We start from the raw sequence: 17625 nt of genomic DNA, 5'->3' as shown, positions 1-17625 counted from the left end.
CCAAATCTTGGAAAAGACCCGTGAAAGGAGAATCGACACACACCACCTCTTCGTCGATTTCAAAGCTGCTTTCGACAGCACGAAAAGGAGCTGCCTTTATGCCGTGATGTCTGAATTTGGTATCCCCGCAAAACTAGTACAGCTGTGTAAACTGGCATTGAGAAATACGAAAAGCTCCGTCAGGATCGGGAAGGACCTCTCCGAGCCGTTCGATACCAAACGAGGTTTCATACAAGGCGACTCCCTATCGTGCGACTTCTTCAACCTGCTTCTGGAGAAAATAGTACGAGCTGCAGAACTAAACAGAGAAGGTACCATCTTCTATAAGAGTGTACAGCTGCTGGCGTATGCTGACGATATTGATATCATCGGCCTCAACACCCGCGCCGTTAGTTCTGCTTTCTCTAGGCTGGACAAGGAAGCACAGAAAATGGGTCTGGTAGTGAACGAGGGCAAAACGAAATATCTCCTGTCATCAAACAAACAGTCGTCGCACTCGCGACTTCGCTCTCACGTCACTGTTGACAGTCATAACTTTGAAGTTGTAGATAATTTCGTCTATTTAGGAACCAGCATTAACACCACCAATAATGTCAGCCTGGAAATCCAACGCAGGATTGCTCTTGCCAACAGGTGCTAATGAGTAGGCAATTGAAAAGTAAAGTCCTCTCTCGAGTCGCTCATAATTCCCGTCCTGCTATATGGTGCAGAGGCTTGGGCGATGACAGCAACCGATGAGTCGACGTTACGGGTTTTTGAGAGAAAAATTCTGCGAAAGATTTATGGTCCTTTGCGCATTGGCCACGGCGAATATCGCATTCGATGGAACGATGAGCTGTACGAGATATACGACGACATTGACATAGTTCAGCGAATTAAAAGGCAGCGGCTACGCTGGCTAGGTCATGTTGTCCGGATGGATGAAAACACTCCAGCTCTGAAAGTATTTGACGCAGTACCCGCCGGGGAAAGCAGAGGAAGAGGAAGACCTCCACTCCGTTGGAAAGACCAAGTGGAGAAGGACCTGGCTTCGCTTGGAATATCCAACTGGCGCCACGTAGCGAAAAGAAGAAACGACTGGCGCGCTGTTGTTAACTTGGCTATAATCGCGTAAGCGGTGTCTACGCCAATTAAGAAGAAGTTTCCTTGTGCTTCGATACAGCGTTTAGCCCGGGTGTTTAAGGTCATTTTTCGGAATGCTCTTGAGAATATCGGTCGCCGCCTTTTGGATAGCTGAAATGTCCTGAAACCAGTGTCCTTTCATGGGCAAATGAAGTTTTCCAAATATGTAAAAATCACAGGGTGCCAGATCAGGTGAGTAGGGTGAGTGATTAATGGTTAATATGGAGTTTTTTGTCAAAAAATCAGTGACAAGCGTCGACCGAAAACGACGCATTATCGTGCAACAGGCGCCAGGACCCTGCCTCACGGTATTGTGGTCGAGCACGACGAATGCGTGGCAAAAGACGCTTCATAACACAAAGGTTGCCAGCATTAATCGTTTGGCCAGGTGGCACGAACTCTCGGTATACAATACGCTCGGAATCATAAAAACAAATCAGCATTTTCTTTATTTTTGACTTCTAAAGACGACCGACTTCTGATCGTCACAGAGGTCCTCACGACCTTATTGGAATCGCTTAAACCACTCATGCACATTACTACGGGATAGGCACTGATCACCATAAACTTTTTTCATCATTTGAAATGTTTCAGTAAACGTTTTCCCAAGTTTAAAACAAAATTTAATATTTGCTCTTTGTTCAAAATGCATTTTACGACCGATTACCAAAAGCTGCTGTCACTTTTTGATCGATAACATCGATTGTAGTTATCCAATTGTCTTAAAATTTTTACAAAATGTCAACAAGAGATCAAACTTTTTATTTCATATACCCACCAATAGGTGGCGCCACCAAAAACAGTTATATTTAAAAAGTTCTGTTTCTTTTGCGACAGACCTTGTATTTCAGTTGTATGCACTTGACTTGACTATAAAGTAAAGTAGATATATAAAAACTCGTTCAACTCGCCAAATTTCGTGAAGATATCTGGACAAATAAAAAAGTTTTCCATACAAGAACTTGAGTGTAATCGGTCAATTTTTACAGCAACTATATTCAATAGTAGTCCGATCTGAACAATTTGTTCGGAGATTATAGCATTGTCATGTATAACAAGTTATGCCAAATTTTGTGACATTATCTTCTCAAATACAAAGGTTTTCCAGACAAGGACATATATTTGACCCTTCAATTTGGTGGCAGCTAGATGCTATAGTGGCCCGACATCGGCGATTCCAACAAATGAGCAGAGTCTTGGTGTGAAAAAGGTGTGTGCAAAACTTCAAATCGTTATCTCAAGAACTATGGGACTAGTTCGAGTGTACATAGAGAGAGACATGATTAATTCATATGTATGTTCGCATATATATATATTTTATAAGATCTCCGACGTTTCCTTTTCTGGATTACAAAAATCGTGGCAAACTTAATATATACATATATCAAAACTTACGCCTGAACAACGTTTACAAATTGTTCAACTTTATTACGAAAATTCACGTTCTGTAAAGAATGTACTTCGCGCGCTTCGCTCAACTTGCAAGTCAACATAAAAGCGACCTACGAACGTACTATTCGCAACACTATCACATTTCTTGAACCCTAGCATTCATTATACTCTCGCAACAAGTTGCTAAGGAGAGTATTATAGTTTTGTTCACATAACGGTTGTTTGTAAGTCCTAAAACTAAAAGAGTCAGACTGTAACTTGAGTAAAATTGAGATATCATGATGAAACTTGGTACACGTATTCCTTGGCTCCATAAGAAGGCTAAGCTCGAAGATGGGCAAAATCGGCACACTGCCACGCCCACAAAATGGCGAAAACCGAAAAACTATAAAGTGTCATAACTAAGCCATAAATAAAGATATTAAAGTGTTATTTCGCACAAAGGATCGTATTAGGGAGGGGCATATGTGGACGTAATGTTTTTGGAAAATTGGGCGTGGCCCCGCCCCTACTAAGTTTTTTGTACATATCTCGGAAACTATTATAGCTATGTGAACCAAACTCTATAGAGTCGTTTCCTTCAGACATTTCCACATACAGTTCAAAAATGGAAGAAATCGGATAATAACCACGCCCACCTCCCATACAAAGGTTATGTTGAAAATCACTAAAAGGGTGTTAACCGACTAACAAAAAACGTCATAAACTCTAAATTTTACGGAAGAAATGGCATAAGGAAGCTGCACCCAGGCTTTTTTTAAAAATTGAAAATGGGTGTGGCGTCGCCCACTTATGGACCAAAAACCATACCTCAGGAACTACTAGACCGATTTCAATGAAATTCGGTATATAATATTTTCTTGACACCCTGATGACATGTACGAAATATGGGTGAAATCGGTTCACAACCACGCCTTCTTCCAATATAACGCTATTTTGAATCCCATCTGATGCCTTCTCTGTATAATATATACATTAGGAACCAATGATGATAGCGGAATAAAACTTTACACAAATGCGGCATTTGAAAAATATGTAAATGACGGATAATGAAATCTCGATTATCACTTTATCATGCGAGAGTATAAAATGTTCGGTGACACCCGAACTTAGCCCTTCCTTACTTGTTTTTGAATAATATTCAACCGAATAAAGCACGTCCAACACGGAGTGAAGAAAATATAGCAGATGTTGCTGAGAATGTACACGAAAGCTGTGGCGAGTCAATTCGGCGCCGTTCGCAGCAACTCGGACTGACGTACGGAACGACTTTGTGCATTTTACGTCGTGACTTTAACAGACTACATATTTGATGCGTGACATTGAAGCTCCTGATTTCGGCGACATTTGGTTTCAAAAAGACGGCGCTACTTCCCACACATCACATCAATCAATGGGTGAGCAGATATTTTCACGTTTTGGGCCGGTCGATTGGCCACCAAGATCGTGTGATATTACACCGGTAGACTTTTACCTGTGGGGATATGTAAAGTCTAAAGTCCATACGCGTGTCAGTCGCCAGTTCCCAGTCGACATTAACATAACGGATATTTGAAAGAGATAATCTTCAAAAAATAAATGCCAAAGAATGATGACGTTTAAAAAAAATCTTATTCACCTTTACAGGTACTCCCGAAAATGCAGAGAAAAACCAAACCATATTATACCGGGAAATAAATCACTACTCACCTATGGTAAAGAAGAGTATAGTAGAATGTGCTGCAATAGGTACATAACTCAGTCGCGCTATATCGATCTGCCGTTCCGTGGCTTCAGTAACAATTTGCTTTTCATTTATATCGTTGGCTAATGCTTTCGATGAACTCAATATTTGCACGGCTGTTTCGTCCTCCAATATATTTTCCGCGGACGAAAGTACTTCCAGAATTTTATCTTCTGTTTCCTTCAGCATACGCTTATTCTCAGCACCTTGTACGATAAGCGTATTCTTCTCCGCCTCCAAATCGGGACGCTCGCGCGCAACTGTTATGCCCAACAGCTGATCTTGCAAGCCTTGTGTGGTGATCATGAAATTCAAAACCGTCACTTTAACTGCGACCTCTGGTAGGTAATGTGGATTACGCAACTTTGTTGAAATATAAAATCTATGAAAATTGAGAATAGAGAATGGAGAACAAGATAAATGGTACAGATATAAGCCTAAATACATCAAACATTCAGTGTGGATATTACGCACTTAAAGGCATGGTTGTATTCAATCACTGAATCACCCAATTTTATGCACAGTGTGCCGCCTTGCTTGAAGAGTTGTTTAAGCAGTATCGCCTCTAGCAATGGATCCAATTCTTCACCTACATTTTCCAAAAGGACTGGAAGACCAAATTGTATCGCGTTTTCAAGCACGCGTGTGTAGTCGGGCTGGTTAAGTCGTATTACACAGAGACGATTGCCTTTCTCCAAGTTTTTCACCCATTTGTTGGCTTGACCCTGAGGATCGATCATTAGCGGCCAGCGTCGAGAGTTCCTAAAAAAATGACAAAAATGATATCACATTTTAGTACCATGAAAAATAAATTAATTTCGATTATTTGTCGCATGTAGTATTGGAGTGTAATGAGGTATGGTCATGCTTCTGGGTAAGCAGTTACAGTCTTGGGTCCACGCCGCGCACTCTGGAAACGGAAACCCTTGTGGAAGCGATAACCCGTGTGGAAGTCTGGGGTGCTAAAAATAAGCGGACACTCCAACATTCGTTATATAAATGTGTGTAAACATCGGTCTTGAAATAAGCGGTTCGTTACATAAATGTGTGTAAAACTCTATACTACTCGTCTAGCGAGGTTGTGCGCTTTGTTTGAGACCCGCCACATAGAAACCACTCCCAATGAAAAACGAATAACAGCGTCGAATGAAAAACCCCACTTTTGATGACGACCACAACAAACGTAATTAGGACTATGATTTAAATGGCGCGCCGTTGTTAACTCGGCTATAGCCGTATAAGCGGTGTCTACGCCAGTACAGAAGAAGTGCAAGTAATAGAAATACAACAAATAAGCAAGGGCTAAGGCTAAGTTTGAGTGTAACCAAACATTTCATACTCTAGCAACTTGCCAGCATCAAAGCCGTGGAAATTCCTATCCTTATATGTGATCGTTTTGCCAAAAAGTCAACTCCTCCTCCGATTACGTGTACCAAGTTTAACTACAATATCTCAATTTACCTCTAGTTACAGCTTACAGCTTACAAGGACAGACGGACGGAAGGACAGTCACTCGAATTTCAACACGTTTCCTTATCCTGATCATTTACACATACATATATAACCCTATATCTAACTCGAGTATTTTCAGGCGATACAAACAACCGTTACGTAAACGAAACTATTGTTCTCTGCTGCAACATGTTGCAAGAGTCTACAAAACTATTGTACAATAAAATCTCGTGTGATAGTGTGTAAAAAATAAAATTTACGGTCACCAAGGTGTTCGAAATGTGACCTTTGAACTCAGAGCTAAGAATCAAAAACGATGGCATTAATGTACCAATACCTGCATAGTCATGACCAAGCTCGAACCATGATCTTCTTCCGGCACTGTTTAAGCTGGTGGTGATATGTGGATAGGGAATATACATCAGCTCACCTGCAAAAAATTAGTAGACGAAAGCCAAAGATTGGAACATCACTACACTGTGTCCTGTCTTGGAGAAATGCGACACTATTATGTGAGCCAACTACCGGGAGATCCATCTTGTGCCCTTCGCGCAGATGTATAAAAATTAAAGCCACTTCCCCACAAACTGATTGGATCCTATCAGTACAGCTTGAACAACTACATACAGCACCAAACCCTGGAAAACTTCGAGAATATGAAATGGACACCTTCCATCTATTCGTTGATTACAAGGTATTATGTCTATGACTCATTTTCTGATTTGTATACCTGGAAATTAGAAGGCATTTCCAGAACGAAGCTAAGCAACAACCGCGATGACATCAAGATAGAACTAACCTCTCCGAACCAGGCGAGGTTTCAGGCCATGGAGATTATTTGACGCAGAGCAGGTGTTCATCAGGGGGCACAGAACGTAATACTGCTATCAGCAGGAACGTGAATGAGAATGAGCTAGTGAGCAAAATAATAATAACACTCTAGCGAAAAAGGTGAGACTGGAAAAGACGCTTATCAAAGGCCCTGGTAGGCATTATTAGGTCAGGCCGCAACGTAAGAAGGTTTGTAAGGTGTTGTTTGCATACCTTCAAATTGCATAAATTTTGAACTCGTCAATTCAATTGATCAGCACATTTACTACTATTTGCAAGGGGTAACATTACAAAACAATTTTAATTGGCAACTCTACACTGTATAGCTGTTTTGCTAGAAAGAAAACTCAACCGAACTCAACGAATTTTCGTAATATCTCCTTCCTTCGTTATGGCGATTTTCTCGATCGGGAATTTTTTCAAAACTTCTGTGGAAATTTCGTGCCGAAACACAAATAGGAATACATAACAATTACTAATGAGAATATGCATGATTGTCTGTATGTAAGCTGCCATGCTTGAAGATTTCGTAGTTACACAGTTATTTCAGTAATTGCAAAACATCGTCATATGGCCTCTTTCTCCTGCCTAGCGTTTTCTAATTACAAAACACACAATACAAAAGTTCACGCATATTAGGATACATCAACCGTGCGCTCGACGGCTGCGGCTCTAAATGGAAGCGGCAGCGTGGTTACTTGGTGGGGGTTGCTAACGCACCGGCATTACAACAAAGTCGATATTAATACATAAATGTGTGTAGCTACGGTGAGGATTGTATATTCATGTGTTCAGCATTCGGAGGATGCTGCTTGCGTGCAACAAACAGGCACAGGCACATTGCCTGTGGCACAATTCGCATGTTTCCTTCCGTGCCACGCATCTGCTGGATATGCCGTTCTTTCCCCTATAATTCGTGAAGTAAGGTGGCGATTGTCGAGACAGCACGGTTCAGCAGGCCCAGCGATTCTGTGTGGTTACAGTGGCTGTAGGTAAGGCTAAACACTTCTGCCAGACATTACCACTCGAATTTGTACATTCATTCATTTACTTCGGTCTGGCATAGTTATATGAAACGAAGGTTCTGCAGTAGCACATTTATTGTGTTCTTGTGTAGCAGCAAAAACGAATTGATTAATGCGTCTCGCTAGATTAAAGCGGTTTTATTAAGCACACGCATTACTTTTCTCATTCGAATTTGGAATTTGGAAAGGAAGGAAAATTTCATTAAAACACACGTATTTGGCCATAAGATTTTCAATAAAATTCCTCATTTTTCATGCAGAAATATATGTGTGTATATTTGAGTGTATGTACTTGTATGTATGTAAATTGTACACTACCTATAAACAAATATCCTTGTTCACTGTAGAAAAAGAGGAGGAGGAAAGAAAGGAAAATTTCGTATTTTGAGAAAACATTGTTTCCTTCTGTTCGCTTAGGGGAAAATACACCGTTGATGCAAACCAAATAGCTGTATAACTGTTAAATCAAATCTGTCCCGGCAAATTCAACGACCAAGTACTGGTTTACTAAATTATGCGGTGTTCAGAGCAGCTCAAATGATCCAGCCTGCTCAGGAAGGTCGCGAGAGGCAGTAGCGCCAGGAAAATTTAACTGAGTGAGTTTGTTAACATCATTGGACTCTCAAAACATTGCCTAGTAAATCACGATGTTTTTATAAATCAATAAGTTTTGAAGACAATGGATACCTCAATCACGAAGACAAACGATCAAATTACAATCTGGCACTGTTCAATTGAATCATGGAGTAAGCATCTAGATCCAATCAGAAACACGCTGATTGTTGCCCGGTGAAAGTTATCCAAAGCACCCGAAAACAGAACTTTCGTTTGGTAAAGTTTTAGGCAATATTTCTCAGGATTCACGTAGAATTATTTTCATTGACAACATCAAACTTGGCAAAACAATTAATGATTAAATTGGATTATTGGATCGATTGGACGTCGAGAGCAAAATTATTCCAAATTCTAAGGCCATAGATTGAAATGAGGGTATTAGTTATTGAAAGATATTCCGTTCGCTCTATTGTTTTTAAAAATATTCTCCATTAAGATTTATATACTTTTGCAAGCGTTTGAATCAATTTTCGAAGCACTTTTGCCAGTCTGATTGAGGTATCTCAAAAAAACGCGCACTGAACCCATCAACCGCCTTTTCAAGTATCTATTAGTGACCTATTAGTTTATCTTTTATAAAGTGTTATCCGTCTTCGGCAGTTGATTTTCTTGATTTCTTGAAAGACAATTGGCAACAGAGTGTTCATATAACTCAGACTCTGCGTTCCCCTAGACGTTTGGTTGCAATATTTTCAGTTCTTCCAAAAAAACAGGCAACCATTTGCTTGGAAGTGCTTCGTAAGCGAACAACTTTTATTGGATTCGGCTCATCTTGAAACACCAAATGAGTCGACTGATCTTTACTATCGGGCGCATACCCGTAAATTCACGTTTCATCATCTCTCACGATTTGATAGACTTCGAAACAAGCACAGCTATCTCCCGACTGAAACTTGACTGAAAATTGTGTGTGATCCAAAGTGAACAATTTTTTTTTACAGTCAAATAGTGGATGAATTCACTATACCATCGATAAAAACTGAATTCAGTTCATCGATGCACTGTTGTTGAGTTAATCAACTCGAAAGTTGTAACAAATAATCGCTCAAAAATGTTCGCGTTTTAATTATATTTTTGGCCGAGATAAATATTTCAAGTTACTGTAAGCAACTCAAATAGCGGTCGGATGTCAAAACGAACTGAGTATGTATATTATGAGGCAACATTTCCATCGATAAAAGAAGGAAACTGTTATGTACAGTGCTTTGTGATTCCAAAGGAAGAACTCGTGTAGTTGGATTTCAGCTATCGGCAAAAACGCCCTGAACCTATAACAAAATTTAATCAGGTGTTCCTTCCTATTTCCGCTATTTCACCTGGATGTCTAAGAGTATGAGAACCCAGATGTTTCTGCCTCATTCTGTAAAGGTAGATTATTCAAAGACAGTGTCCATTTAGAATTCCTACAGTAATTGAAGGGTGGACCTTGCTGAGAGCGAAGACCTAGACCTAGACCTCTACCGATATACCCTAGTTCAGAAGTACCTTGCGACTGGCCCGTTGATGGTAGTCAACCAGCTCACACTGATTTGGTCATTAACTTGGATTGTGAAAGCAAAAAGAATGGAGACCAATAAAAACCAGAATAAACTAGCTTAAGACTATTGTAAAAAAAAAAAAATTATGTAAGAAATTAATGGCTTTTCGAGAATGGATTACCGGTAAAACTTAAAATAAATGGGTTTGGATAGATTAAAGGATTTTTTTTAGACTAAAAGTGAGCTTAACAAAATTTGGAGCCCTTTGACATAATGTACGACGCGCTTGGTGGTCGCTGGACTTAAATTCTTGCTCAAGTTGGATTTTGTAGGCGCGCAAACCAAGATCCTTCCGCAAAATTCTTCATAAAATGGATGAGCACAGCTCCATTTGTTATGCGAGATGGCGGATGGACTCACTCGGGTATTCTTTGGAGACTCTGCTTTATAGTAGCAATAGCTTTTTCGGCACGCACTGTTATACACATTATGCACTAGAGTAAACGTGGTTGCTCGCGTTACCGACTTTGCTGACGATCATGTACGAGTACTAGATCAAATATCAAACGCAGCGCGCGATGCATCGAGCGAACCTAACCATTATTTGGGTAACAAATTTGCACGATTTATAAATGTTTTTCCGGAGTAAGTCTTGTCTATATTAAAGGTCAAATCAAACTGAGTATAAATAAAGTAACAGCCGTCAAAAGACCAACCTCGAAAAAGTATTGCTTCATTAAAGACGACACGTCTAAAAAAACAACCATTATAAAGGCTTTTTCATGGAATACAGCAAATTCCAAGCCATGTGTACTGTGCATTTCAGTTTAGACGTGCGCTCCGTTAAATACAGGGGATTACACTAAGAGACGTGTACTTCATACTCAAAGTATTGTAACTTACTTCCTACTTAGATAGGGCTTAAGATAGAGTTAAGACATCAATTACAAGTTACCAAATATCAAAAGTTCGTTTAAAACTTTCACAGCCATGAATCCGGCTTTTGAAATATTTAAGTCATAACGATTATAACATTAACCTTCTAATAACTTGGGCTATATACATACATATATTTTTAATTGGAACTTACTTCAAAATGATGGCGCTCTCCACAGAAAAGGCATCGGTGGGCAATCCACAAATATTCCATTCACGTATCTCAACAGCTTCGCCCAAAACGACGGCCAAGGAGAAATCTGCGCTGCATACCACACCATACGAGGCAACCTTATTCACCCATTTGTGAATCTGTCCAACGCGGTAGTCAATGGTGAAGGGGCCCAGATAGGCAACGACACCAGATGCTATCAGCACATCGCCAGTTAAAGAATTGTATACGCGACCCAAGTTTCTGGCCGTATCCAACCAACGGGTGCGTTCGCCACCCAAACCAGAAATCAATTCTTGCGCACGTTGCAACTTTTTGGTACAAGCTTCATGTTGGCCTTGAAGTATGCTGCACATATAAAGTTAATAAATTCCTATTAAAATCGCTCATTGCAAGTCTTGTGGTCTTTTTTCTGCACAGAAAATGATTACTTACGCATATTGCGCCAACTCTTCGTCTAGCTTCTTTTGAATGGCTGCCAAATTGGCTTCAACACGTGCCAATTGCGCCAATTTTTCATTCAGTAACTTCATGGCGGCCTGCGTGTAACATAAATGAAAGCGGAATGAACATTATTCACTCTTTTACTATAGAGCCGTGTGAAAACAAGACGAACTTACATTATACTCCGCTTCGGCTGCTGCCAAAGCGATTTTTTTCGGTGCCACCACTTTCGCTACCACATCGTACTTGGTCAATGCAATTACCCAACGGCATAGACCCTCGCAAGCTGTGGATGCCGATTTGACTTTATCCGGATCGAAAGCTTCATTACTCAACACACGCTGCGCCAATTTTTGCATTACCTGCGGTGGTATATTGTCTTTATCGAAATTGATTAAACTGTCGAGGAATTTAATGTCGCTCAGAACACGTTTCGATGCGCCCCAGTAATCTTCTATCGTTCCTAAACCCGACGGATTTGGCACCTTATCAGGTTTCACTTCCTTCAATATACAGACAGCCTCCATGACAATGCGCACACCAATCGGCGGACTCTTCATAGTCTTCACCACAGCAATGTCGGCGGTGGTTAGGGTGTTTAGAGCAGCTAAGGCTGCATTCAATATCGGTAGTGCTTCACTCAATTTAGCGTCACATTCGTCTTTGATCGCTTGCGCTTTGCCTGCTTGCTCAGTGGCCACCTTTTCATCCTCCTTCACTAGTTCACGCTGTTCAGCGGCAATCTTGCTATCGGCGGTTACTTTTGCCACTTGTACAGCGACCTAAGAAAAGGAAAGATTGACCTTTGGTAAGCTGTAACCATTTACAACTAGAAGTTTCACTTACTATCTCTGAAGCTTCCTTCAGTTTGGGTTCCAAGGCTTGCAGCTCTTCTTGCATCACCCCGACTTGCTGAGCTGCGATGTCAAGCTGAGATATCCCAGTTAAATATCGATTTTTATTGGTCAAAATGGTGCTGTGTAAAGAAACAGAAATCAAATCAAATAAAATTGAAATAAGCCGGGATCAGCTTGAGGGTCGGAGTTGAAGAACTCAACGAAATTTTTAAATCATAGATAGCATGTGAAATGAACGTTCTACTTTGCATTTCACTCTTTCCATGCAACCTGAGTACTTCAAGCAGAAATGAGCAAATTTCCTTTAAGCTAACTGTTCTTACTCTTCATTCCATTTCGAATAGGCTAAGTTACGATCTCAAACCGATGAATGAATTGCCAAATGTCTCAACTTTAAAACTTCAAGAGATAAAATTTATTGTCATTTTGTTAGGTAAAGTAAATAGAAAAATTTATCGTGAATCTACGAATAATCCCACTTAGCCAGCTAGAGACACATGTCCCTTGTGGGTGTATAACGTAATGCCGACAATTAAAATCTCGAAATTTAGAATTCCGACAGTCGAAATACCAACAAATCAAAATACCGACAAATCAAAAAGCCGACATGTGAAAAATATTTTACCTTGTCCGCCCTTATTTCTATCGAAGCACAGAAAGAGAATTCTACTGACTAAGGGTTATGATCCTGAGCGTGCTGAGCCACAGAGCCTCGAACGAACAACGCCACCTTTTCTTAATTTGTCGGTATTGTGATTTGTCGGTATTTTGATTTGTCGGTGTTTTGATTTGTCTCCGGCCTCCGGCCACGAATACGCTCAGGATCATAAACCTTAGTCAGTAGACTAAGCCGGGTTCGTAAAAAGCATGACAAACCTTAGTCTGACGAAAGCTGGACAGTGAAGGAGAAAGTATCTAGATGTTTTCTCCTTGCAACTTTGAGACAAGATGCGTCCTCTGAAATATTTTCTCTCACCGAGAGTGCCAATGGCACACTTCCCAGTTAGGACGCTTATCTTTAAGGTGGTGTGAACATTGCTAAACGCTAGCAGTTTCATGGACCTTTTACATTCCACTCGGGGGCAAAAGGCTTTCGCAACCCTACAAGGACTGGTTGCCAAGACCAACGCTTGCTGAGCGAGACCCATAGATTGAAATGGTAGTAGCTTGATGCTAATGCTAGGAAGGTTATGCACTCTCTTACTAGCTTAAAGCTCACTATCAGTTTAAGGCCTGTTTAGCAGCTCTGCTATCGGAGTGGATGCACACTTCCCTAAAAGTAGCCGCACTTCAGATAAGTACTTCTGTTGTGACCTTGGTGGCTGCCACTTCTGAAAGACACTACAGTGGTCTAGCAGTCTGAAAAAAGTTTATTGAGAACTTCCAACAGAAGACTCTCCCTCCAATATTCCCCTCTAGCTTCTCACTGCACCTTTTTTCCAGCGAATCCGCCCCACCTATATATCCCTCGGTGGTATGTGCGCTGAGAAGATGCCGCTGGGAATAAGTTCCGTGGCGGAGTGACAAAAAAGACAGTAAACATTACTAATAGAATAGGGTTCCAAACCAAAAAACATTTACATTGAACATTCACTTACGTTCTCTTTTGATTCAGCAACGCCTTAAAGGTTTGTATTAACTCTAGATAGGATGTAGGCGTTACATAGTTGTAACGTTTTAAACGTAGTGCAAATACTTCTGACAAATTCTGCGTTGAAGTGTGGAATTCCATACACATATCAATAGCCGTCTTGCGTTCCAAATCGGAGAGGTCTTCGCTGGCCAAAAACCGCGTCGACACAGCCAATAGAGCATCTTCCGGCCAAGGTTGGAACCAATCGATTGTGCAACAATTGACGATGGAAGGAAACTTGCGTATGCGCATGCGTAAAGCATCACCAATGGGAGACATTGCGAGCACAATGTGCAGCTGATCGCGACAGGTCTACAAACACACAAAAGAAATTGTTATAATAAGAAAGTGTTTTTGTGTATAAATTTGACGATATTGCAGTTACCGTAACGAAGAAGTTGAAAAGTGCCACTGGACTTCCGTCGGTTTGCATAGACTTGTCACGTTGCTTGTCGATCTGAGCCATTTTTTCAACCACTTCAATCTTTTCCTCATTAGAGAACAAATTTGGCACTTCACCAGAATTCAGCAAATTATTTACGTCCTCCAAGAAGGATTCGTCTTTTATCTACGGAGTAAAAATGGTTTTCCCAAAAACGAACATTATTTCGAAGAAAACAAACTTGTATTATAAGTCATATTTAAATGCGCCCACCTGTACATCGGTGAACAAGAATACAGCATGCATCTCCGATGCGCCAACTCTCCGCAAGATATTCTTAATATCCTCATGCCATTCGTTGGGTCCATATAAGCGCGTAATTTCGACTTGAAAGAGTTCATAGTCGCATATATGCGAAGCCAAACGAGTTAAGCTCTGACGTCCGGAGCCACCGACTCCGATGAGTAGAGCATGACTACGTGGCTGCTTTATTATGCGACATATTCTCGATAAGTGTTCAATCGCGAAGCGGAAGAGTACTAGGTTCATCGGTTTTTTCGACATATTATTATACTCAACCAAGTACGCTTCCACTACGTTGCGCAAATTTTCAAGATCTAAAACCTCAATATAATTTTTATTATCCGCCTTTGGATTGGCGAAATCACAATAGATTAAACGTCGTAGATCTGACTCGGTCAATCTTTTGTCCTTTGGTATAAGTCGCTCAAATAGCATCTCTGGTGTACTATTCATATGTCTGTTGATTTTATCACAAATAGCACCGAATAGCCAATGACGATCACTATCCTCCACTAAACGATCGCCATAAACACGCATCACTTCATGTACCCACAGACGACGCATGGAATCCAAATCTTCCGTGGCTTCGGGCACAGAGAGCAGTACACCTTGTACAACACGCGAGAAATCGCGCAAATTAAAGAGATAATGTGATTTAGCAGGCGTCGGCAACAAATTCTTCTTTGCTTCATTGTAAATATTCAAAGTAGCTGTGACGATTTCATCAATACAGGGATCAAACTCCTTGGAGAAACCACTGCGAATTGAAAAGAAGAGTTAAGGAAGTGCTAAGTTCGGTCGTATGCGAATATTCCATACTCTCGCAATTTGTACGAATATCAAAAAGTCTGAATATCGAGAGTCTGAAAAACTTTATTAAGAACAAGTAAGGAAGGACTAAGTTCGGGTCTATCCGAATTTTTATACTCTTGCAACTCGCAAGAATCACACCACTGGAAAGTACTTCAGACGCTGGTAAAACTTTATATTAAACAAGTAAGGATGAGCTAAGTTCGAGTACAACCCAACGTTTTAAACTCTTGCAACCTGCAAGGGGTGCCAGGGAAATACTTTCAGGTACATAAAGCTTATCAAGTTTAATAAGATAACTCAGACATTAGCCAATATATCCGGTATTAAGTCACCGGAAGTTCGAAAATTTTTATATTTGGTGATACCAAAGGGCCACGACCCTCGTCCAATTTTGACCACGACTCCTTTAAAACACTCTCATACCACCTCGGGGGTAAAATTTAATGTCTCCAACTACGAACTCTGCCTTTCTCTTTTGCCAAGGAACATGTGTACCAAGTTTCAACAAGATATCTTAATTTTTACGCAAGTTACAGCGTGCACAGACGGACGAACATACGGATGGACAGACGGACAATCACCCGGACTTGAACTCCTCGCGTCATCCTGATCATTTATATATGTATATATATTAGAAAGCAAAAAGTTTGTATTTAAGTGGACCGATTCCCCTCAATTTCACACAGGATCTGTAACGGTTCCATTGCGCCCTTATGCAGTAACAATATTGTCAGAATGCCGAGGAGCAAGTGTACTTAATTGTGTTACGATAACTAAATATTGAGTTAAGTTATAACTTAATATACAGAGGGCCTGTTCCTGTCATCATCTAATAACTTTGAAATATGCGACCCCGTTTTTAATATTTTAAAAGCCCAACGCTACCTACCGAGTATCCAAATGCCAGAGCACTATTTTACTGAAGATCGTGTTGAGAATCTCATTGTTGAACTCATCGATAGCGATCACATTGAAATGCCGCTGAAAACGTGGTGTAACTGTATTGCCCGTAGAAGGTGGTCCCATCGCGGTTATCATCTGTAGGTCAATCAATTTCATAGGCACAATATTTTTGCGATCATACCACATCCAATGATCTAACATCATACGTAACAACTCTATGGGCGGTTGCGCACCGTAGGTTTCCTTCAGTGGCATTGATACATCATCCACAAATATAAGAAACTTTTTATTCAAAGGCGGTCCAAAGACACCCTTTCGTCGTTTATCTAACTTTGACATGATAATATCTTGTGTCTGATTTGCTGAAGTTTGCGCTGAGAAACTGATTAGTAATGGCTTGTAAGTGTTCACATCCATACGCTTCAGCATGTAGTCCAAGGCATAACAGCTTTTGCCCGTGCCGGTAGGACCCACCAGCATTATAGGCTTTCCATGACGCACTAAAAGATCTAACACCGCAGTAACACGTACACTTTCATTAGTCGTAATGAGTATTTGATTGACGGGTATGTCACGTGGTATCGGTGGTGCGCTGTTGACATCGTCTTGCCATGCCTTCCATTTGCCTTTGCCCTCTTTAATGAAGCGATAATCGAAAACAGACCCTGATTTCGGTATTGGAAATATGAATGGTTTGGTCAACACAGACACAAACAATTCTTCTGGTACGCCGAAATCTGTATACAATTGCTCTGGGAAATTCTTCTCCATCAACGCTCGAAAAACTACATTAAATTTCTCTCGGCTACGTGAATCCAAGGCGCCGCCTAGCGACCAAATGCATGAGAAAACGAAAACCCCTTCAATCTGCGCGCGAAAATCTAAATCCGATAAGTTCGTAACATATTTTTCATCTTTGAAGTCATCAATGAAACATTCGAAAATGTTCATCATGGAGACGATGAGATTGGTATCAGATGTCGGTGCGATTTCAACTAAACCACCCTTGCGTACAATGTACAGCAGAAGCGGGCAAAATCGCATTATAAGCGCAGAGATTAGTTGTTTACTCACAACGTGGAAGGAGGGTGGTAAGCTGTTCTTCCATGAAGTGACGAGTGGCTCCCAACCCAATGAACTAGGTTCCATATAAATCATGCCGCAACGCGATACTGTTGCGGGCGAGGCGACTTCCAAGTCCATTGGCTCGAATACTAAGTTGGTAGTCGGTGAAAGTTGTATAATTTCACCAGACATGAGACAAAGCTTCTTATTGTCATCTAGTACAGTATTCATGTTTTCAATCCATATAGCGTCTACGGGGCCATCAAAAATCAACCACTTGCGGTCGGGCGTATCAGAAATAGCGAACTGGCGATAATTTACCGCCAATACGCCATCACTCCACTCGTGCGATACGGCATCAAATTGTCCATAGAGCTGTCCCATTGTAATTGCTTTGGGATTCATTACGGAGTATATGGCACGGTTCTCGCTGCCGTCCTATGGACGCGGTATCAATAATGTAAGTGTTAATGACCTTA

At 40.8% G+C, this 17625-nt stretch overlaps 1 protein-coding gene across 1 annotated transcript in view; it reads right to left on the bottom strand.

The window, feature by feature from the left end:
- LOC126752899 (dynein axonemal heavy chain 7) overlaps window positions 1-17625 on the bottom strand; it is a 51631-nt gene that overhangs the window by 15653 nt on the left and 18353 nt on the right. The window contains exons 18-27 of the mRNA XM_050463924.1: window positions 16068-17584; window positions 14336-15122; window positions 14066-14248; window positions 13646-13992; window positions 12037-12166; window positions 11367-11972; window positions 11182-11285; window positions 10729-11094; window positions 4712-4999; window positions 4204-4619 (exon numbers count right to left, since the gene is read on the bottom strand). Of these exons, the coding sequence (XP_050319881.1) occupies window positions 4204-4619; window positions 4712-4999; window positions 10729-11094; window positions 11182-11285; window positions 11367-11972; window positions 12037-12166; window positions 13646-13992; window positions 14066-14248; window positions 14336-15122; window positions 16068-17584 (4744 nt within the window). The remainder of the gene's footprint in view (window positions 1-4203; window positions 4620-4711; window positions 5000-10728; window positions 11095-11181; window positions 11286-11366; window positions 11973-12036; window positions 12167-13645; window positions 13993-14065; window positions 14249-14335; window positions 15123-16067; window positions 17585-17625) is intronic.

The sequence above is a fragment of the Bactrocera neohumeralis genome, chromosome 3, assembly GCF_024586455.1.
Source record: "Bactrocera neohumeralis isolate Rockhampton chromosome 3, APGP_CSIRO_Bneo_wtdbg2-racon-allhic-juicebox.fasta_v2, whole genome shotgun sequence".
NCBI lineage: Eukaryota > Metazoa > Arthropoda > Insecta > Diptera > Tephritidae > Bactrocera > Bactrocera neohumeralis.
This window is presented reverse-complemented; position numbering and strand designations above follow the sequence as displayed.